Genomic DNA, 23,314 nt, shown 5'->3' with positions numbered 1-23,314 from the left:
TACGGGCATACCAGTACCTGCTGGAAGCACCAGGTACCGTTCCAGTACGGTGCTCCAAAGGTCTTACCCGCCCACCCGCTCTCCTTGCCTGTATTTGACCCAACCAGGCCGGAGCCTACACTGCCTGCACGATGCTCTGCCAAGCAGCTGGAGCGTTGCAGGCGGTGGCTATGCATGTGTGTGCTGCGCGCGTGCATGTGGTAGACTCCCAGACCAGTTACAGCATACTGGTTGCAACGGGGTCCAGAACCCACCACTGATTTATCTATAGAAAAGTTGAGAATATCCAGCAACAGGAAATCAATCATTCACATAGCAGAAAATATATGCAAATATGCATACAATTTATTTTGCTTACATACATATACATGTCTGTATGTATAACAAGTAAAACCAAGAAACTTTGGAACAGAAACTTGAGGAAGAGTCTCAAATTTGATAATTGATTGGGGGGATGTGATAACTGTCTCAGCTGAGGGGATATCACAGAGAAGAATCATCAACTTATTCTCCAAAGCATCTGAGGGGAGGACAAGAAATAATGTAGGGAGTTGTTAAAGAGAGATTCAACCAGTAAGGAGAAATTTTATGACAGGGAGAACAATTAATAAATGAAACAGCTTGCCTCCCAGGATTGTGGGTGCTCCATTATTGGAGGTTATCGAAAGCTGACTGAACAACCATTCGACTGGGATGATATAAGATTTCCTGCCTAGAAGACTTCTGAGGCCTTTTCCATCCCTTTCATTCTATGTTCTATAGTGCTTCATTGTTTTGTGGCTGCATCTTCTCTGCTCTAAATCTTCCCCCAATCCAGAGGTGGGATTCTACCGGTTCAGAGCAGTTAGGGCAAACCGGTAGCTCCGACTATCAGCTGGGAGTGAACCGGTTCACTCCGACTATCAGCTGGGAGCGAACCGGTTCACTCCGACTTTCAGCTGGGCCTGTCCACCCGCCCCTGCTCTATACTCACCTATATTCCCTTTTCTGAAGCCCAGCTGATAGGCGCAGCACAATGGATTGCTGCTCCTCAGCTGTTTTCCTGTAAACTGCGCACATACACGCAGCATGCATCAGGCGCATTCACATGAAGCTAACTGGTTGTTAATCCCCCTGCCCCAATCTCTGCATATGAGGAGGGAAACATCGACTAGTAATCCTATGTGTATAAATAATATGGAAATTAAGTTGGAGTGGAAAAATAATAATTGGAGGAGAACTATCTAACCAGCCTCTTGTCCCTTCCAATTCTTGAATGCATTTAGCTTAGTTTTCCCCAATCTGAATGTCCTCCAGATGTATAGACTTCAACTCAAAAATCTTTTAACGGCGAGCCAGCTGGCTGAGCTCTGACAGTTGTAATCCAAATATCAGGCTGGGAAAAGCTATGTAATCCCTAAGAAATGCTGTTTAGTAGGTGTCTGAAATATATAAATAATGTTAGCAGCATACTGACCTAGACTGACCTGGAAAAAGTTGAGCTGGATAACATAACAATAAAGCAAAATAAAAGGCATAGCAGATAACACTATGCATATCCAGAAGCAATATTTTTGCTACAATCATAAAAGAAGCAAACAGGAAGCAAATTCTATAGTTTGAGAACTTCAGAAAATACTGAAGGCTATGATATTATCTAAAAATAAATCTGGAAATGCCAGTTATACATTTTGACTATTCAAGTGGTTAAAAAATGACTGCATGACGTACTTACATATCATCTATGAATGTTATCCCAAAATATTCCTTTTCTTTGAGATTGAAATGTGAAGCCACCAAATCCAATAATTCCCGTGACAAAAGTTTAGGCTATAGGTAAAAACAAAACAAAACAGTATGTTATCCTTGCAATCTCTCTGTTCAAAACAATAATATCAAATTATCCCCCCCCCCAATCTATATTAATAAGACTTTTGGAAAAGTTTTCATTCTTTCTTCATGTGGCTATTTCTCATAATAGAATAGAACAGAACAGAATAGAATAGAATTCTTTATTGGCCAAGTGTGATTGGACACACAAGGAATTTGTCTTTGGCGCATATGCTCTCATTGTACATAAAAGAAAAGATACATTTGTCATGAATCATAAGGTACAACACTTAATGATAGTCATAGGGTACAAATAAGCAATCAAATCATACTAGGAAACAATCAATATAAATCATAAGCATAGAAGCAACAAAGTTACAGTCATGCAGTCATAAGTGGGAGGAAATGGATGACAGGAACGATGAGAAGATACCTTCTCAATCACCCATCTCCTCCCATTTATGATTGTATGACTGTTTTAAGGGTTTTAGTTTAGGGTAGAAAAGCAACTTTTATTTTCATTGTAATGGGGTTGGAAGAGGCAGCTCTTCCTGATTTACATGTCTTTACAAGTAATTAAAATTGTCTATTTAAAATTATTTCAACAGACCTCCATAGCAATATTCAAACCAAATTCTCCTTGTAATATTATCAAAAGAATTATCATTATCAAACATTAGCCAAAGTAAAACTGACACACAACACAATGTAGACCATGCTTGCTGATAACCCGAACAATGGTAGCTTGATTCTCATCAGTAATTTGCTCCAGAAGATGTGCTGAATATTAAAACCGACAGGTACAGAGAAAACCACATGACTTACTACATGACCTACTATTTTGGCTGGAAGAAATAAGTCACAAGGCAAGCCAACATCAGCAAATTCTTCCTTGCATGTCAACTACAGGGAGAAAGATTAGCGCTAGGACAAGATTTTTTCTTCAAAACATGTGGAATACCAAATTTAACCAGTTTTGAAGCAGTCGAGCGCTGAGGTATGATGTTTAAGAATCTAGAGATAGGGAGGCCCTTGGTGACCTTCTAATACTGTCAGTTCACAGTAGGAATTTTGAAACAATTCTGACATGTCACTGTCCATCATCAACCAAAGTTGAGTCCTGAGAATGTTGACTGATTCATTGCTGAAGAGCAATCTCCTCTCAGAAATCTCTCCTAATGTTTAGATGAAATTTATTGATTGATTGATTGATTTGTTTGTTTGTTTTGTTTGTCAAACATGTACAAGGTAACAGGTCTAAGTATGGACATAAACATGAACAAAGGAAGTAGATGTAGATAAATGGGAACAGTAAGACACGCTGGTGCACTTATGCAGGCCCCATTAGAATGGAGTGAGGTCCACAGTAGACAGTTTAAGGTTGAAGCTGTGAGGGTTTGAGAATGTAACAACAGAGTCAGGTAGAGCATTCCAAGGTGTTGAACCCACTAGCTACAGGCTACAGGTGTCAAACTCACAGCATCAAATTGCCGTCACATGATGTTTCACAATTTTTTCCCTTACTGGGGTGGGCGGCTTGCGGGCTGCTAGTTTGACACCCCTGCATAGACCTTCTTCAAGCACACTAGAGAATAAATCTTCTCCATCTACTACTCTGATGATTACAAAGATATCAGTCAGGTTTCATTTTGCCTTCTGTACAGATTACAATGTTCCCTAACTCTTTCAGCTTATTTTCAGCAGGTTAAATTTTTATATTACTGAACTTCATCATCGACTTGCAACTATTCATTTAGCGACCATTTGAAGTCAAAACGGCACTGGGAAAAATGAACATGACCGATTCTCACACTTATGACGGTTGCAGCACCCCATTGTTATATAATAAAAAATTGGGTGCTTGGCAACTGGCATGTTGCAGCACTCCAGAGTCATGTGATTGTCATGTACAATGTTCCAAGCCAGCTTCCAACGAGCAAAATAAATGATACAGCTGGATTCACTGAACGATCATATGATTCGCTTAACAACTGGAATGATTTGCTTTACAACCATGTCAAAAACGATTGTAAAATTGGGTAGCACTCACTTAATCACCACCTTGCTTAGCAACAGAAAGTCTGGACTGAACTGTGGTAGTAAGTTGAGAACTACTGTAGGCTAATTTATTAATTTCTTCATAAATATAGTGCCCAAAGCACTCCAGAAATAGTCAGGCCTGTTAAATTATTCTCATCCTCTGAACTAGCTACGATGCCTCCCCTCTTTCTTGGAGCTACTGTCGTATTGGGGAATGAACTGGGGAGCAGGGCTGTTCACCTTTTTTTGAACGCTTTGAACCTCAAGCAAGCATGAACACAACAGATCTCTGTTATTTATTAAAATGTTTTCTGCATGAGCCTGAAAATGTGTTGCTGCATGATGTCTCCAAGCTTGTGCCTGACCTTAAAAAAAACTTCCATTGCTTTAATTAATAACAGAGAGAGGTGTTGCACTGGCCCAAAGTTTAAAACATCTTTCCAATAATTTTTGAAGCATGATCATTCGCCCTGCTGAAGAGGTCAGTTGACGAATCGGTGCTACAGAAACAATAAAACTACAATGTCTCACCTGAACTAGTAGCTCCAGCTTCCTATCATCCAGAAGCTGTACTTGGCAGTGTCTCCCTTCGGTCATCTGTAAAACAAATGGAAGACCATTAACTGTAGAACAGTAATGGATTCTCGCTCCAAAGGTATACCATATGTCCGTTTGTATATTTATCTGTTTGAGGATGCCCATTTACCAAGGTAATGCTCAACTTACAATCACAATTGGGACTGGAAAATTAGGAGATGAATTTGAGGGCAGCTCAAATGAGTATAAAGATTTATTGCAAGCTTAAGTTCCCTGTAAGAATGTGGCCAATTAACCGTTAAGGGAAATGAGCAGGAGTTAACAATAGAAACGAATTCAAGGTGGGCTGGACTTAGATCTCTTGCAAGCACAAAGGGACTTGTGACTTATGACGCATTTGACCCCTCCTTTGGGTTCAGCCTGATCATCTCCTACACAGAATTTCCATTGTTAAGCAAGGTGGGTTTTAAATAAGTCACACCTGGTTCTATGACTTTTTTTTTGATGTGGTTGTTAAGCAAATTATATATTTATAAATTATGATTTCTAGCTTGGTGAAATAAGTTATAAAATCAGCGTATTGATACTTTTCATTTATTTAAAGTGGGCCACGTTATGCACTAGGACTTTGATGGCGAACCTTTGACATGTGTGCCAGAGATGGCATGCAGCGGTCTCTCTGATGGCATGAGAGCTGTTGCCCCAGTTCACCTCTGCCACACATGCATGTGCACCCCCCAGCAGCCAGCTGGTCTTCGGGTCTCAGCTGTGCATGCATGCGGGGGCAGGGCACAAGTGGGGGATGTGCAGGGATGTGCGCATGCATGCATTGGGGCATGTGCAGGGCATGTGTACACATGCAGGGGGTGGGGCGCATGCATGGGGGACGTACACACATTGCATTTTGGGGATTCGGGTGCTTTGGGCACTGGCTCTGGAAAAGGTTAGCCATCACTGCACTGCACTAGGACAACTTTCCTCAGTCTTTCACCTGCAAAGATTGTAGGACTAGATCAGTGGTAGTCAACCTGGTCCCTACTGGCCACTAGTGGGTGTTCCAGCTTTAATGGTGGGCAGTAGGGGTTTGTTGTAACTTTGCTTTATAAATTTTATAAAGTAAAGTTACTTTCCTACTTTATAAATCACCATCACTTTGGAACCGGTGGGTGGTTAGAAAAATTTACTACTAACAGAGATACAAAAGTGGGTGGTAGGTATAAAAAGGTTGACTATCCCTGGACTAGATAATACTTCAGAATTGTAAGGCCAGGCAAAGGTGTAAGGAATACAATCCTGTGGAAACTGGAAGATGTCAGGTGAGGAATGAGTGGCTTAGATAGAGCAGTGGCCCCCAACCTTTTAGGCACCAGGAACCGGTTCTGTGGATAACAATTTTTCCACAGACCGGGGGTCATGGTTTTGTGCTCTACCTAAATCCCACACATGCACAGATGAAGTTTTGCTCACTTGCGCCTCATTCCTAACGGTCTATGGACCGGCATATGTCTGCAGCCTGGGGTTGGGGGACTCCTGAATGACTCAATGTGGTGAATTCACTCCACTGAAGAAAACCAAAAGGAGTATAATTGTTTTTTGTCTTAAAAACTCTTTTACAAGTTTAAAATAGTGCACCATATAAAATGATGGAATTCAATTCACTGTTAACGATCTGAACAAAGAAATTCCATATGGCAAATATTTCAACAATAAAGATGTAATATGAAGATATGAATAAAGGCACAACATTAGCAGTGAAAATCTGACTTCATGCTTGCAACTTCAGATATGTGATATAAACCCTTCAGGATATTTTTGCTGTTCTAGCCAGGAGCAGCGGGATGCTCTGATCTACCAAAGTTGCTGTTTTAGGCAGTATTTTTAGACCCCACAATGTCAAGTTACACTCTAGATGTATTTAGATGCTGTAAACAGGAAGCTTGGGGGGGGGGCACCCAATTTAGGAAGTAAAAAAAGCAAGAATAAACCTGTATATCTAAATACAGAATAGCATCATAGCAAGGAAGCTTTAGAGAATTTTCTTTTTTAAAAATAATAATATAGAATTCTGATTTATTCTTTGCTTGGTTTTATTTTCTCGAGGCAGAAACTTGTTTGAATTGGCACATTCTGTCACCCTCTCTTCTTTTATCATAAGACTGTATTTTCATGTTCCCAAAGATGTTGTATTTTTAAATAAGCAAAAATGCCAAGACATATTTGGAAACAAATTACAGTAGCACTCTCTCTCTCTCTGTACATTTATTTCAAGGATATATAATTGTCCACTGCTTAGTTATAATCAAATTACTCTTTTCACTCACTTTGATCACCTGTGCACAAACAAATTCTTTCCCTCCTCCTCTGGCAGCCAAAACGGGCCACGCATTAGGACGCCACACATGGGGCACCTGGGGACCGCACACAATTCCCCCCCCCGCCCCATGCCCCATTTTGGGCCTGGACATCCTCCTGCAGCAACCTACTGGCCAAAATGGGGCCGTTTTGGCTGGCAGGCTGCTGCAGGAAGTGTCCGTCCCATCTATCCCCCTCCCCCGGCTGACCGGCCCATAGAGGAGAACTACAATGCTAATCCAATCCTTGAAGAAATCCAGTTTGACACCCCTGCAGTAGAGGAAACAGGCATTCAGTATTACTGAAAATATTTTATATGATAAAGCAAAAAAAAAAAAAAAAGAAATGTACTACTGAAACTGGCAAATGAGATGTTTCATATTCAAATAGAAATCCAAAAGTAGGTAAGTCTTTCAGCTTATATACTTTGGGACAAGTGGAGTGACTGGTTATCCACATAGCCCCAGGGGCATTTTGATGACTCTTGTCCTCCCCCAGGTATGATGGTTGAAAAAAAACCCTGCTATTTGAGGTGAGGCATTTCAAAGTTAAAAAGGCATATTAATGTTAAAAAGTAAAGGAACTCCCAATATACCAACTGCACTTCTGTGACTGATGCAGTTATGCAAATTTTGGACACTGAAAAACCACTGAGTACTGGTCTCAGGCACCAAAAAAGGTGTTGTGGCCAGTGGAGCTGGTGGCAGATTCAGACAGTGAGGAGGTTGGGGAGGAACATGGGTCACTCCTGGAGTCTGGGGAAGGCTCTGATGAGGGCTCTGCATTGGAGGCAGAGAAGGGTCTAGGGCCGTATACCAGTTATAAGCTGCCTTCAGAGTCAGACATCAGTGAGGCAGAAGAACAACTGAAGCCTGTTCCTGATGTGCGCATGCTCAGAGCTGTCAGGAGAAGGCAACAGTTACGGAACAAGGGCCGACTCGGGAGTAAAGTCACAGGTGGATGGTGAATGGCCCCTTCCATAGGGAATAGATAGACCGATTAGATCCCACAGATTAGGCCTCCTCCGTATTCCATCCGCTGGCCAATGCCGTCTGGCAACCACCCGGAGGAGGGCCTACTCTGTGGCTGCTCCGGCCCTTTGAAACGAGCTCCCCGTGGAGATTCGAACCCTCACCACCCTCCTGGCCTTCCGCAAAGCCCTTAAGACCTGGCTATTCCGACAGGCCTGGGGCTAATGAGTCTTCCCCCCCCCCCCCGAATGGTATGGTTGTTGTGTGCTTTTAAACTATGGTATTGTTTTGTCTGTCTTTTTATTTCTTATTTGTACCCTTCCCCCTTGACTTGTGTTGTGAGCCGCCCTGAGTCCCCTTCGGGGAAAAGGGCAGCATAGAAATTTAATAAATCCAATCCAATCCAATCCAATAAAAAGCAGCGAAAGGGGAGTGGAGTTTGCAGGAGACAATTTGTTCGTTTAATTAGTGTGAAGATTTGTTTGTGACTCTCAGAGACTCCTTGCCAAGTATTTTCTGGTACAGCATTGCATTTGGAAGATATCAGCCTGGCAGCTCTCCAAGCTTGATATCAAAGGTTGTAAATTCACCCTTGAAAGACTGTTTGCCGGAACTTTGCTGGATATGAATGAGAGGAATTCACATTAGCTTAATAAAAAGGGGTTTTGTCGGGACAAGGGTTAGGGTCAACCCTTTGTGATTTTGTGAAGCCTAGGTCAGAACAAAAGATGCCTGGACGAAGGTACATGATTTCTGTAGCTGTAGTGGAGAATTCATTGCCCTCCATAATTGATTCACTAAGCCTCCCACCTCTGGACATGTCCACGGACAAAATTTCAGGGTGCTCAGAATTGCAATTCTACAACATCTGGAGGCTACAGGTTTTACATTTGTGGTTCACACGAAGCCTGTTCTGAAATCTGTTATCTTCCGAGACAAAGCCAACTAGAAATATGAACTTGATTTTCTTTCTGGCTCCAAGCAAAAATGATTTCAGTTTTTTTTCCAGAATTTACAGCATCTTATTAATTTCATACTTGCTGTTTCTCTGTTTTAATGTCTGTTTCATGCGTGGTAGAGACATTTTGCATTTTAAAATATGCTATATCATTTTAATATAAATTTAATTTTAAAAACTAAGGGTTTTATTGCAGGTTTCCTTGGAAACTTATGTTTGAAAGGCCATAAACTATAAATAATTAGTGAAAAAATTTACTGTCTTGAATGGGAGTTTTCTCAATTTTTTTAAAAAAATCAGAATGCTGGAAAAGTTTGGTTCAGTTCTATTTTATGAGTGTGCATTTAATTATTTCAACAACTGTTTCAAGACGGTTATGTGACAAAAAGCAGACAGCAATCTGCATGAGCTAATTCTATTGGCATTATTTCTGATTTAGCTCAAAGAGATCGTGGGCTAAAGGGCAGATGCAATACATGCCAATTTTAAATTTTCAACATCTCATATGGAACTTAAAAAAAAATAATCTCATGTCCATTTTTAAAGATCCCAAAGGAATCTACCCAACCTCCAGCTATTTAGCTAAAGCAGTTAAGCTTCTTCTGGAATGAATGGCTGTCCGATTTAAGAATGGTTTATTTCATATTAACCTAATCCTGTTGGCAGACAAAAAAGAGCATAAACCAGGTTAATTCACTCTTAATTGAAAAGGAAGAGCATCTCTGCAGAAAAGCTTTATCTTGATTAAATTTAAAAATTCATTACATCAAACTCATATAACCTAATTTTGGTTGATGGCTACCAGCAGATAAAAATCTTCATCCTCCATTTGGAGTGAATTTATTCTCTCTAACTACCTAATTTACACAAAGCTTAGCAAATTTGCCAGGATCTTCTTAACCCTGTTAATCTCTCACATCTTTCCTTATGACTAGCACATGACATGTGGGTAGCTTTGAACTTTCCTCACTTTCATCTAACCATGATAGAAATATGCAAAACATTTTATTCTGCTGTGTCCCCATGAAATTGTCTCAATTTCTTCCCAGCCCTCCTGTGAGGCAGGCTCAAAAGTCAACTATTGTACTGGAGTTAAAGCAATGTTTTCTATCTTAAGCTAACAACACCATCTGCAAAGTTTGTAAAATCTGTATCATTTTGCTACCCATTCTACTAAAGGTATAAGTGACCAAGCTGATTTCCCGGCCTCCATTGCCATTGCTGGCATCTTGTTTATTAGCTTTTAATGGTCTTCGTACATGCGCACAACCATTAACAGCAAACTGTGCATGTGCAACCAATGACAGGCCCCAAAACATGTGAGAGAGCGAACCGGTTCACGTAGAAACCCGCCCCTGCCCAGGAGGTCTTTCCACACATCCATCATGTGATCATCGTACACTGCAACAGTAAGCAGCCTAGACATATTATAGCATTTTGCACCTGTTTCCATTTCCAAATATTTTTCAAGGGTTGCTCCACATAAAGATTTAGATTTTTTAGATTTTATTAAGAATTTATATGCCGCCCTTTTCCCTGGAGGGACTCAGGGCGGCTTACAATAGTGAGGGGAAGGGGGTGCAAGACAAGACTTAAAGGAAAAAAAATCGTGAATAAAAGAAAATTATCCATAAAAACACAACATTCATTCAACATTCGGGCGGGGTGAGAGTAATCCTATCCCCAGGCCTGACGGGATAGCCAGGTCTTCAGGGCTGTGCGGAAGGCCTGGACTGTGGTGAGGGTACGGATCTCCACGGGGAGGGTGTTCCATAATGTCGGAGCTGCAACTGAGAAGGCTCTCCTCCGCGTAGTCGCCAGTCGGCACTGACTGGCGGATGGAATTCGGAGGAGGCCTACTCTGTGCGATCTGATGGGACGCAGGGAGCTAATTGGCAGGAGGCGGTCTCTCAAATAGTCAGATCCACTACCATGGAGCGCTTTATAGGTGGTAAGTAGGACCTTGAAGTGCACCCGACGATCAACAGGTAGCCAGCGCAGCTCACGGAGGATTGGTGTTATATGGGCGAACCGTGGTGCGCCCATAATCACTCGCGCGGCCGCGTTCTGAACTAGCTGAAGTCGTCGGATGCTCTTCAAGGGCAGCCCCATGTAGAGCACATTGCAGTATTCCAGCCTAGAGGTCACAAGGGCTCGAGTGACTGTTGTGAGAGCCTCCCGGTTCAGGTAGGGCCGCAACTGGCGTACCAGGCGAACCTGGGCAAATGGAGTCAGGATTAGAGGTAACCAATTTATGAATAAATGTTGCTAAATCCAACGAACTCGGGAGAGGGATACAGCTGACCCATTAATGTAACTTCACAAATTCTTTATCGTGGTTACCTCCTGTGAACTGGCACTGGCAGGGTAAGATAAATGGCTTCCAGATTGCATACTTGCTTTTTTTGAAAGAACAGTCCTATCTAAAACAGAATTCACGCTTTCCCCCAAGTCCACTTTTCTCTTTACAAACAACTCTTTTGCCTTATTCCCGACATCCAAACTATGATCAAAAGTAGGCAATATACAAGCATGTTGCTTACTCAAAAGAATGCCATCATTGACAGCTGTTGAGAGTTACAGGAAAACCAGCAGTGGCTAAACTCCTGTCACTTAGTTTCCAAGGTAGGATATCCACCAAGGTGACCAAAACAGACTGAGTTCCAGATCTTGGCTGAAGCCCTGACTGAACTGAATCAGCGTAAGTTTGACCCAAATATACCTAGAGTTGCAAAGCAATTACTCTCAATTACTTTAGAGAGGAAGTGAATATCTGGAACTGGCCTATACCTACAGATATGGGAAAATGTCTTATTCTAAAGAAAATTCCAATCACCACCTTTAACATTGAATTCAGTCCAATTCTGGTCAATTTAATCACTCAAAAGCCAAATCAAGCAAGCAGCTTGTAGCTCTACATACATATCCTCTATCTCGAGACCCACATGCTGAAAAGACTCCCAATGAATTAAGAGAATAGTTGTCAAGGCTACCACTCTACAACTTGCCCCTTTAGTAGAACCCAAGCAATGGAGGAGAAGCCACTCAGTGCAGGTGCTCCTCACTTCTACAACCATAATTGGGATCAAAATCTTAGTTGTTGCACAAAGGACTCATTAAAGGAGATATCATGTGGCTGCCCACATTACTGTTTTGTTTGACAATTGCAATCCTGGTACTTCTGGTTGTAGTTGTTAAGTGATCCTGCAGTTCATTCAGTGGATGGAGTCCCAGGTGAAAAGTATGGGGTGCCTCTAGGGGAAGGGAGATACACCCTAGGAGGCTCTGTCAGATTTTCAACTCCTGAGGGAGACACACTCATACATGGCCTACGCTGGACCTCTTACCTAGATTATCTCCCCACTCCCCTATGAAGCATTCCATACTCCATACCACTTTGCTCCTCTCTTCTTTGCTTGGATTTCAGTTCTTCTCTCATCTAGGAACTTGCTGATAGAGCTGCCTGCCTTTGTTGCATGGAATGGTTGGCCCAGCAGGGTGAAGAAACTGGCAGACCAGATGCATCACACACAGATCATGCCCATCCTGGCTCCGTAAAGGCAAAAAAAAAATTGTGATACATCACAATACACCTGTGAACTAGACAAAGTACTACAGAATGAAGAAGATGAATTTAGAATTCAATAGACCAGCACCTACCACATCACATTCCAGATTTAACAATTGTTGATAAGAAAGGAAAAAAGTCTGAATAGTGGACATGGCCATATCTGGAGATAGTAGATTAGAAGAGAAAGGACGGGAGAAAATGACAAAATACAACAATCTGGAAATAGAATGACTATGGCCAAAGGAAGCAAATAATAATAATATTTTGTGTGCAATCCAATGGTGGGTTCCTACCAGTTCGGACTGGTTCGGCTGAACCAGTTGTGGTTTGGCAGAATGGGTCACTGGAACCGGCAGTGACCCAGACCTGCACGCCCCCAAACCGATTCCCTGGGTGGCGGCGGTGCCATCTTGTTTTTCAGTTCTGCGCATGCGCAGAACAATTTTATTTGCACTGTGCATTCATGCAGGGTGCTCATCAAGCGTGCACAATGCACATCAAGCAAACCAGCAATAGTGCCTGCCGGAATCCACCCCTGGTGCAATTCCAAAACATCTGGTCACCAACTGAACATCATTGGCATTGGCAAAATCACCATCAGTCAATTAGTTAGAACAATTAATCGGTGGAACAGCTTGCTTCCAGAAGTTGTGAGCATTCCAACACTGGAAGCTTTTAAGATGATGTTGGATAACCATTTGTCTAAAGTGGTGTAGGGTTTAATGCCAAAAGCAGGGGGTTGGACTGGAAGAACTCCAAGGTCCCTTCCAACTCTGTTTTTCTATGAAATTACAAAAGGCAGCTTACATCCTGCAACAATAGCTTTAACACTGTCAAACATCCACATTTGCCTCTCCCAGGTCCTTGGGAAAGACTCAATGCAAGAACAAAAATTCCAATACCAGTCTAAATATCAGGGTGACCATGCAACCAAGGAGAAGGAGAAAGAGAGGAGGAGGAGGAGGAGGAGGAAGAGGAAGAGGAGGAATTATTTATTGATATTAGTGTGCCAGGAGAATAAGAACTGGAAAAAATCACCAAATATCGCAACCTGGCCATTGAAACTACACGGTTATGGAAGAAACTTGTAATAGTGATACTCATTGCCAATGGGGCACTTGGTACCATGTTTTACAAAACACATCAATAAACTGAAGCTTACTGCAATAATACCAGTGGAACTGCAGAAAACTGCGCCACTAGGAACATCATATATCTTAAGAAAAAAGTTGTGCAACTTCAATGAACCTCTGGAAAGCAAAGCTTATGGCTAATGGAGAAGAACTGGGTGAAGTTGAAATTAAATGGGGCATTTTCCACAGTGATTCCCTTTCACCCCTACTTTTTATACTCTCAATGCTACCACTGACAACCATTTTGAAGAGGGTGAACTGTGGATACGAACTTGCAAAGAAATGACTGAAATTTTCGCACTTGGTGTACATGGATGATTTGAAGCTGTTTGGTAAAACAAAAGCTGAACTGAATTTATTATTATTAACTGAAAGCACAAAAGAATTTAGCCAAGACATTGGTATGCAGTTTGGAATTGACAAATGTGCAACAATGGCAACCAAAGCAGGCAAGGTCATAGAAGATGATGGAATAGAACTTGAGAATGAAGAAATGATAATGGCAGTAAAACCAGAAGAAGGCTACAAGTACTTGGGGATTTTAGAGGCCTCTGACTTAATGCATAATAAAGTCAAGGAATTAATTTCAACCAAGTACATTCATGAATTCGCAAGATGTTAAAGTTCAAATTGAGTGGAGAAAACATCATAAAAGCCATAAATACCTGGGCTACACCTGTGATTCGATACTCTGCAAGAATAATTGACAATTTGGACAGAAAAACAAGGAAGCTTATGACAATGAATCATGCTTTGCACCCTAAAAGTGATATTTACCGATTATATCTACCAAGAGCAAAGGGTGGTTGAGGACTCCTATAAGTAAAGCAGACTGTGGAAGAAGAAAGAATCAGCTTGAATGATTACATCCAGAAAAGTGAAGAACCAATGATTAAGGAAGTAAATAAAGGAGGCCTTTTAAAGACAACTAAGTCAAAAGCTGAATATAAGAAACCTTAATAGTTCCTAGGTCCTTGGTTAGGACTCGAGCTGTTGAGCTACCAGCCAGCCCCAAAGGCTGTGAATCTCACCAAAGATTAACCAAATAGTAATAATACAGCCACTCAGCTTGGTGCCCAAGATAAAAGCCCCACTCATCTATGGCAAAAGCCATCTTTGGCAAGGGTTCAAGTTCCCACGAGCAACATTAAACAACATTTTCTCAGATCGAGGTGGATTGAGTCCCAAAAGGAAATAATACCAGGAAAGGAGTTGGCATGTAATCTTGCAATTTTCTTCCAACAGACCCCCCACCCTTCGGTTCTGGGAGTCGATAGGTTCGTTTTGGTAGACTCTGATAGTCAGGATTCATTTCTCTTCCAGTAATTCATTGCCTAGCCATTGCGTAATATCCTATAATGAAACCACACCGCTTTAATCACAGGTACTGTTAGGGGCCTATTGCTGGGCACATTTTAGATTTTGAATGCTTGACCATAAATGGTCATGAGTGCAATGTGGCCAGATACAAGTACCAGAAGGCGAATGACGGTTTGCTCCTTGCCACCTTTTCTAGCCTTTTTTCCAAGCTGCCCCAGCTCACCGAAGAGGTCAAAGCAAGATCAGCCACAGGTTTATTTAATTGTGGGCAAGCCAGACCTCTTTGCAACCAAATGTGAAAATATCTTGGGTGGGATGGTTGGTGAATCATAGTTAAAATGAGCTACAAGTAGGAAACTTGGGTGAACTTTGTCTTCTGCTGGACCACTAGTATCTCTCTCCAATACTAGCAGTGTTCTGTGAAGAGCAACTGTAACTTAATTCCTTTGGGATGAGGTTTTCCACAGTTATTTTGGCCGAGAAGTATTCACTGTGGCCTGATCTGTGAGTTATTTTGGGATGGTTTCAAAACTATCCAATGAAATTGTAGTTTGATTCAGTATTTTTCAGTTTATATATACTATATATATATAGAAGAATTTCGGAGCTTTTGAACAGGCCAAGGGGAGAAAAAAACAAGCTGGTTTCTGTAGCTGAGGTGGCAAAACAAATAAAATAAAATAAAATGTCTTCGCAAATACTGAAGATTCCTGGAACAATTTCTGCACCAAGATGAATCAAAGAGTGCTACAAAAAATGCATAAATGTATATACTGCTTCTGCATAATTTTATTTTACTTCTAATAGCTATGCTACATATATTTTTAAAAAACCTGTAATATGTTTCACGATTTGGAGAAATCAGATAGATCGGTTTCTTTGAATGGGGATAGCAGCTAGTCACAGACAGATCACAAATCATGCCCAGCACTAAAGAGCATCTCTAATCTCCCAATAGATACTGTAGGACCATCATATCTCTTTCTTTCTTTTGTCATTAAAGTTGTAACCCACACAAGAAATACAAAGATATATTTTGTGTATATCAGTTTGTATTGCAGTATGTTAGCAAAATATGGAAATAGACAAAGAAAAAATATTACAAGTATCATCAACTCTCTTTTTATTTGAACAATAATATTCCTGTATTTCTTATTTTGGCCTTGTGTAACAAAATGGTTTTCTGAAACAAAAGAAAACCAGTGGCCTGTTGCGTACAATCTAAAATATACATACTGAAATCAACTTGCCTTCCATTGCATCTTCCCTTTCATTCATATATATTTGAATGAAATATATAGGAATCTATAGGAATAAGGAGCACAGTAATGCCATTGTTCAGAAGCACAGAAATAAAAAGAGAGTTGATGAGTCTTGCAATATTTTTTCTATTTTATATATACTGTATGTAAATAGCATATTTGTTTGTGTGTTTGTTTGCATAAGAGATGCAAGTGTCCCAATGGTGCTTTTTCAAGAGGCAACGGAACTTTCTGGTTTTTCTTTGAAGACGTTTCACTTATATCCAAGAGCTGAAGAAGCTTCTTGGGCGAGAAGCGAAATGTCTTCAAATAAAAACCAGAAAGTCCAGTATGTCTTTGGGACATTCATGACCTGGATGACTGAGAATCTCCATAGACAAGAGATGCAAATCCAGCCCCTTGTGAATACCATTGACCCTTACTTATAGCCACTTTAACACTGACCGTTAGTTGACTAGATTCTTATGTTTAGGTAGCAACAATAAAGTCTTCTATACTTTGAACTTAATGAATGCTCCTGGTCATTTGCACAAGAGCCAGTAAAATACTTGGTGTGCATCTGATTATCATGGCATTAATTCTGGAATTATCTAGAGCTGGTCCACAGCCCATCCAGTGATATCTGCACTACAAACCATAGTTACAAGGAAAAATGCTCCCAAGCATGTTTTGTTCCAAAGAGTTATATTTGTATCTGCTGGGTAATCTCAAGAGATTGGATAATTCCTATAGTAACAGAATAGAAATATTGCCTCTGCTTGGTTATAAAACAGCCTAAATATTCAGGGAAACTATTCTCAGCTTTGCAATTAAATTTTTCACCCATCTCCACGTAAATTGAACAAGAAAAACAGGATTAGTAGAAAGTATTAATTTGTTAACTTTATTTCTAGGCATCTTCCAATGAAAGTCTCAGAAAGTTTGTACATCTTCTAGCTAGAGGGTTCTAATTATATTAATAGTTCATGGTAATTATAGCCCCTATTATTTGGACAAATCTGTTGGGATATTTGAAATTGAGATCATTCCAGTGTCCTAGGTGCAAGGTAATTTTCTCTTTTTACAAATAACCAATATGTTTTATTTGGTTTATGAATAGTTTGCTAAGAAATATTAGATTTCCCACAGAAATTATCTTTGGAAATTATAGTCGAGAAAGTCAAACAAATTTTGGACTAAAATACATTAAGAAATTATTACTATTATTAAATACATGCATTTATGATTCTATAACAGGACTTTTATATTGTTCTTTTCCTAAGAAAATTGCTTTTTATGAACATGAGAGAAATCTTCAACTGGACAGGATTTGATTGCTTTTGGCTTTCTCTTTCACACACTCTCATCCACCCACATATGCACACAAATAATAGATTTGACAGGGTTGAAATTTTGTAATCCCTTAAATGTCCCTTCTGAAAGCTTTCTAATGAGCTCCACACTTGCCCTTGTTGTATCTTCTAAAACCAAGAACTGCATGGGAGGAGACAGAAATAAGGAAAAGCAGTTTTCATGAGACTCTTAATGGTTGCAAACTGAAAAGGGCTACTTGCTCCGATGATTTGTTGTTTATCCTTCTTTGGGAGATCACTATATAATTACTTTCAATAAAATGATTCCTGAAAAGGAATCCAACAATCCAATTCCAACATTGTAAGGTACATAGCCAAACCTATCTGTGAAATCAAAACTAACTGTGACTTATTATCAGCTTCCAAAGTATAATATTTTGACAGGAAAATCAGTATTTGTAGAAAAGGAAATGAATAGTAGGTTCAAAATAAATAACATTCCCAATATCAATGAATGAATGCAGCTAGAGTAAACAAATGCCTTATCATGCAACTGATTAATTGTATCCCCCTCCCTCCCTCAGCAATTCTTTCAATATAAGGAAAATCAAGAATGTTTACTTTCAGTTTGCTGTCTTTTGACGTATGATTTTATTCTCTGTAATTATTAATTCTGAAATGATATTTCTTATTTAATTAAAGCCTCCCTAAAATAATAAACTAATGGAACTTAACAAAACAATTGTATATAAACGTTCTTACCTCCAGATCATATCCTTTGGTAGTTTTGAAAAGAACAGCAAAAGATACAATTCTCTCTCCTAAGCCTTTGCGTAGATTTTTCCTTGAAACAAGGGAGTTTTGTAGCAAGGACTTTTCAAACTTATTCCGGTACCATTTAATAACTAGGAAATGACCTTAGTGTTGATGGCTTTGATAACAGAATGAGAACAAAAGTCCCTCAAAATAAGCTAGGGAACACAAGATATTAAAAGATTGGCATAGAAAAATAACAATCAAACAAAAAACAAAAAAAGCCATATATTGTTCTTATGTTTCACTGAGATAAATGTATTTGCGTCTTGCCATTTCTAGGCCCAAAAGTCACAAACGAACTACAGTTCCTGAGCAAATTGCTTTGTAAGGTAGTCCTTGATTGGCAACTATAAATTGAGCCTGGAATTGTGGTCGTTAAATCATTGTAGCAATTAAGCAGGTAACTATGTGACTGTGCCCAATTTTACACCTTTTTGGAAAGGGGAAATTAAGGGGTCAATGTGAATGTGGTAGTCCTTAAGTTACCGCAGCAGTCATTAAGCAAATCCATTTATCTAAAGGGCTTTTTTTTTTTTGCCAGAAACCAGATCAAAATACCAGAAACTGGCATAAAGTGTAGCAAATCATGGTCATATGATAGTGTTATGGTTGGCTGCCCTTAGATGCCATAACAAATTTTTATTCAATGTTAGCCAGAATTGCGACAGCAAGGGGGTGGCTGTATAAATCTTTTTTTTTTTTTTACGAAATACACATATGATATGCCTGGAACAAATTTGACAGATATAAACACAGAAAGGCACCATTGAATTCAAAAGTCCAGAAAATAGGCACATCTTCTTCGCTGAACAAAAGACAAGCACTCTGGCAGGAAACTATTTCTCAATTTAAATGCTATGATTGCTGATTTCTTCTGAGAATTCACAGTTGCCTGTGAAGCACCTGCACCTTTACTGCCATAAAAGAAAATAGAGATCCAGTGTCAGCCAAGCATACAAAGAAGGCTCAGGTGGACATTTTGTTGCCAATATCTGGCTTCTATTTTTTTCTCTGCGGCAATTTTCTAGTGATTAGATGACTTCAACAGCTCATCTGCAATTTAGCTTTCGTGTTTTAAAAACAAAGGTTGCTGTTGTCATTAGTTGCGAAGTTGTGTCCGACCCATCGCAACCCCATGGACAACGTTCCTCCAAGCCTTCCTGTGGAGGAATCCTGGAGTCCATTTAAGCTCACGCCTCCTGCTTCAGTGACTCCATCCAGCCACCTCATTCTCTGTCGTCCCCTTCTTTTGCCCTCAATCTTTCCCAGCATTAGGCTCTTCTCCAGTGAGTCCTTCCTTCTCATTAGGTGGCCAGAGTATTTGACTTTCATCTTCAGGATCTGGCCTTCTAAAGAGCAGTCAGGGTTGATCTCCTCTAGGACTGACCGGTTTGATCGCTTTGTAGTTCAAGGGACTCACAGGAGTCTTCTCTAACACTATTGTTCAAAGGCCTCAATTCTTTGGCGCTAAGGCTTTCTTATGGTCCAACTTTCACAGCCATACATTGCAACTGGGAAAACCATAGCCTTGACCATACGCACTTTTGTTGGTAGGGTGATGGCTCTGCTTTTTAGTATGCTGTCTAGATTTGCCATAGCTTTCCTTGCCAGGAGCAAGTGTCTACTGATATATTAATATAAATACTAATATACTTATTGCAATGGTTTTAAGTTAGTGCAACTACTTAAAAGTTATAGCACAACAAACATTCAAAGATGCAACAGGAGCCTCGCTAGCTGAAATTTAGAGGCCAAATACTCTACACTGAAATCAAATTGATGTCCTTGTTCTCTCTAAGGAGTTACTGCTTGAACTATGGCAAAACACATTGATTTGAGGTTGCACCCATATTCTGATTCCAGTGGCTGAGTAATTGTGACTTGTCAATACTGAAAATATATAAAGGAACTACAAAATAATAACTATTTCACTCTTTCCAATCAAGTCACAATTGCATATCTAGCTTAGCAGCAGCATAATCAACTCTGCATTTCACATCATTTGTCACCTTTATCTATAGGTGCCAGGAGCTGAATGTGTGACCTTCTATCTACACACTAGGTGCTTTATCACTGAAGTGGGATCCAGTTCGAGAGACAGTCTGAATATATATGCCTTATGGGAACACCAAGATAGTGAGGCAGAATTTCTTACAGGAAATTAATGAAGGTGATGCAACTAGGAAGGACCTCAATTAAATAAAAAAACTCCCTTTTTACCTCAGTATCTCTCACAAATACATCTTAGGACTACGAGAATGTTCTGACAAGCACCAGAAGATAAAGCGGAAAGTGGAAGTTATTTGTTGAAATCATATCCTATTTATTAATCCCCCAAATAAATGTTTTTTATGTTTTTATGCTACTGCCTTCCCTTTCCTTAATCCTTTCCATTTCAGAAGTTAATAACGATAGCATTCTACTTGTCACAATCATTATGAGCATGGTGGGTCAGTGGGTGGGTGAGTGTATGGAGATATGCAAAAGAAGTTGGAAAATTGGTGTATAGGACTGCTCGAAAAGAAGATATTGACTTAAGAGTTTGCATTTCTTCCATTCTGCCTTATCTTCAACTTTCATTTAGTTTATTAGCATTAAATCTGCATAACTAAAGCTTTGCAATCTCTTCTCATTTTCATTCTGGCAGATAATTTTTTTCCTTTTATACACTGCAATTGCCCTGGTAAGCTATATACAAGTGAAACTCAAAAAATTAGAATATCGTGCAAAAGTGATGCAACTTAAAAGGTGAAACTAATATATGAGACTTATTACATGCAAAGCAAGATAGTTCAAGCCGTGATTTGTCATAATTGTGAAGATTATGTTTTACAGCTCATGAAAATCCCAAATCCACAATCTCAGAAAATTAGAATATTGTGAAAAGGTGCAATAATCTAGGCTCAAAGTGTCCCACTCTAAGCAGCTAATTAAGCCATAATTAAGCCATAATTAAGCCATAATTAAGCCATAATTAAGCCATGAAGTGTTCCTGAACCTTTAAATGGTCTCAGTCTGGTTCAGTAGGAATCACAATCATGGGAAAGACTGCTGACCTGACAGTTGTGCAGAAAACCATCATTGACACCCTCCATAAGGAGGGAAAGCCTCAAACGGTAATTGTAAAAGAAGTTGGATGTTCCCAAAGTGTTGTATCAAAGCACCTTAATAGAAAGTTATGTGGAAGGGAAAAGTGTGGAAGAAAAAGATGCATAAGCAGCAGGGATGACAGCAGCCTGGAGAGGATTGTCAGGAAAAGGCCATTCAAAAGTGTTGGGGACTTGCACAAGGAGTGGACTGAGGCTGGAGTCAGTGCATCAAGAGCCACAACACACAGACAGATCCTGAACATGGGCTTCAAATGTCGTATTCCTCTTGTCAAGCCGCTCCTGAACAACAAACATCAGAAACGTCTTACCTGGGCTAAAGAAAAAACGGACCTGGTCTGTTGCCCAGTGGTCCAAAGTCCTCTTTTCTGATGAGAGCAACTTTTGCATGTCATTTGGAAACCAAGGAACCAGAGTATGGAGGAAGAATGGAGAGGCACACACTGCAAGATGCTTGAAGTCCAGTGTGAAGTTTCCACAGTCTGTGTTGATTTGGAGAGCCAGGCTGTATCTTAACAGAACACACACCACGAGGAGTGTTAGGGGTGCCTTACCCCCACAGTATTTTTCTCCAGAGAGTAAGTCATCTGTGTACTAAGTTTGGAACGCCTTGCTCAAGGCATTCCAGAGTTATGGAATAGATAGATAGATAGATAGATAGATAGATAGATAGGTAGGTAGGTAGGTAGGTAGGTAGGTAGGTAGGTAGGTAGGTAGGTAGGTAGGTAGGTAGGTAGGCAGGCAGGCAGGCAGGCAGGCAGGCAGGCAGGCAGGCAGGCAGGCAGACAGACAGATAGACAGAGATAGACAGATAGATAGACAGACAGATTCCCCAGACTCAAATCTTATCAATTTTATCATGGAGATAATCTTTCTATTGAAAGATATATGTAACATTAGTAATCCAAGTAAGTAATAGATTAAAGGAAAAAGTGTATATATCATATATTTGCTTATGGGATACAATAAATTATTCATCCCACAACTCAGAGTATTAACCTCTCTATAGTGAATGAGATTGTGCCTGTCACCATCTGTACAGGGGATGAGTGGAATTACTAATGGCTAATTATGACATGAAATCCCTCCCTCTTAACAATTTAGAATGTAGGCTTTGCTTGAACAGGATATTAAGAAGGCACAAAATTAATTTTATTCCAGGTAAAACTTTAAAGAGGATGTTAAATTTAATGGACATAGTTATTTGGGAAACCTATCCAATGGAATTAAATCTTCACATATTCAGACTATGTGAAAAGATTGTAAAAAAGATGTTGAGATTCTAGAAAGAGCACAGAGAAGAGCAACAAAAATGATTAGGAGACTGGAGGCTGAAACATATAAAGAATGGTTGCTGGAATTGGGCATGTCCAGTTTAATGAAAAGAAGGACAAAGGGTGATATGATAGCAGTGTTCCAATATTTGAGAGGGTGCCACAAAGAAGAGGGGGGGTGTCAACCTTTTCCACAAAGCATCTGAAGGCTGAACAAGAAGCAATGGATTAAAGTTAATCAAGGAGAGGGACAACCTAGAACTAAGGAGAAATTTCCAGTCAGTTAGAACAATTAATCAGTGGAATGACTTGTCTCCAAAAGCTGTGGGTGCTTCAACACTGGAGGTTTTTAAGAAAAGATTGGATAACCACTTGCCTGAAATGGTTAAGGGATTCCTGCCTGAGCAGAGGGTTGGACTAGAAGACATTCAAGGTCCCTTCCAACTCTGTTATTCTGTTAATTCAGTTATTATCAATCTTATCATGGCAATAATACACATCCACATTTGTATCCACCATTGCATCCACATTTTAGTTACTTCAATTTGTATTCAAATATTTATAACAAGACTGATTTATTGATTTGTCTTTTCTTCAGGTGTTCAAATTGTCATAGCTAATGCTCCCTTCCCCTATTTATTTCCACAGCTGGATTGAGGAGAATAACTGGCCCACAAGTCATTCAGAGCACTAGTGGCTGAAAGTGGATTAGCAACTGGATCTTTCTTGATGTTAGTCCAATATTGGAGTCCCTGTACCTCATCCTGCATCTCATCTCTTGGGGATTTTGCTTGGAAGCATTTCAATTCTAACTATGTTCTGACTAGAGAAGTGTATAAGATGAAATACATGTTTATATGTCATGTAATCAC

The 23,314-nt window shown here is 40.0% G+C and overlaps 1 protein-coding gene across 1 annotated transcript in view; it reads right to left on the bottom strand.

The window, feature by feature from the left end:
* Positions 1–23,314, bottom strand: part of FRMD4B (FERM domain containing 4B) — a 161,047-nt gene that overhangs the window by 124,637 nt on the left and 13,096 nt on the right. The window contains exons 2-3 of the mRNA XM_032212079.1: positions 4,381–4,446; positions 1,715–1,809 (exon numbers count right to left, since the gene is read on the bottom strand). Coding sequence (XP_032067970.1) covers positions 1,715–1,809; positions 4,381–4,446 — 161 coding nt within the window. The remainder of the gene's footprint in view (positions 1–1,714; positions 1,810–4,380; positions 4,447–23,314) is intronic.

This window comes from Thamnophis elegans, chromosome 2, assembly GCF_009769535.1.
Source record: "Thamnophis elegans isolate rThaEle1 chromosome 2, rThaEle1.pri, whole genome shotgun sequence".
Taxonomy (NCBI): Eukaryota; Metazoa; Chordata; class Lepidosauria; order Squamata; family Colubridae; genus Thamnophis; species Thamnophis elegans.
The sequence above is the reverse complement of the archived record's forward strand: the minus strand, read 5'-3'. Positions and strand labels throughout refer to the sequence as shown.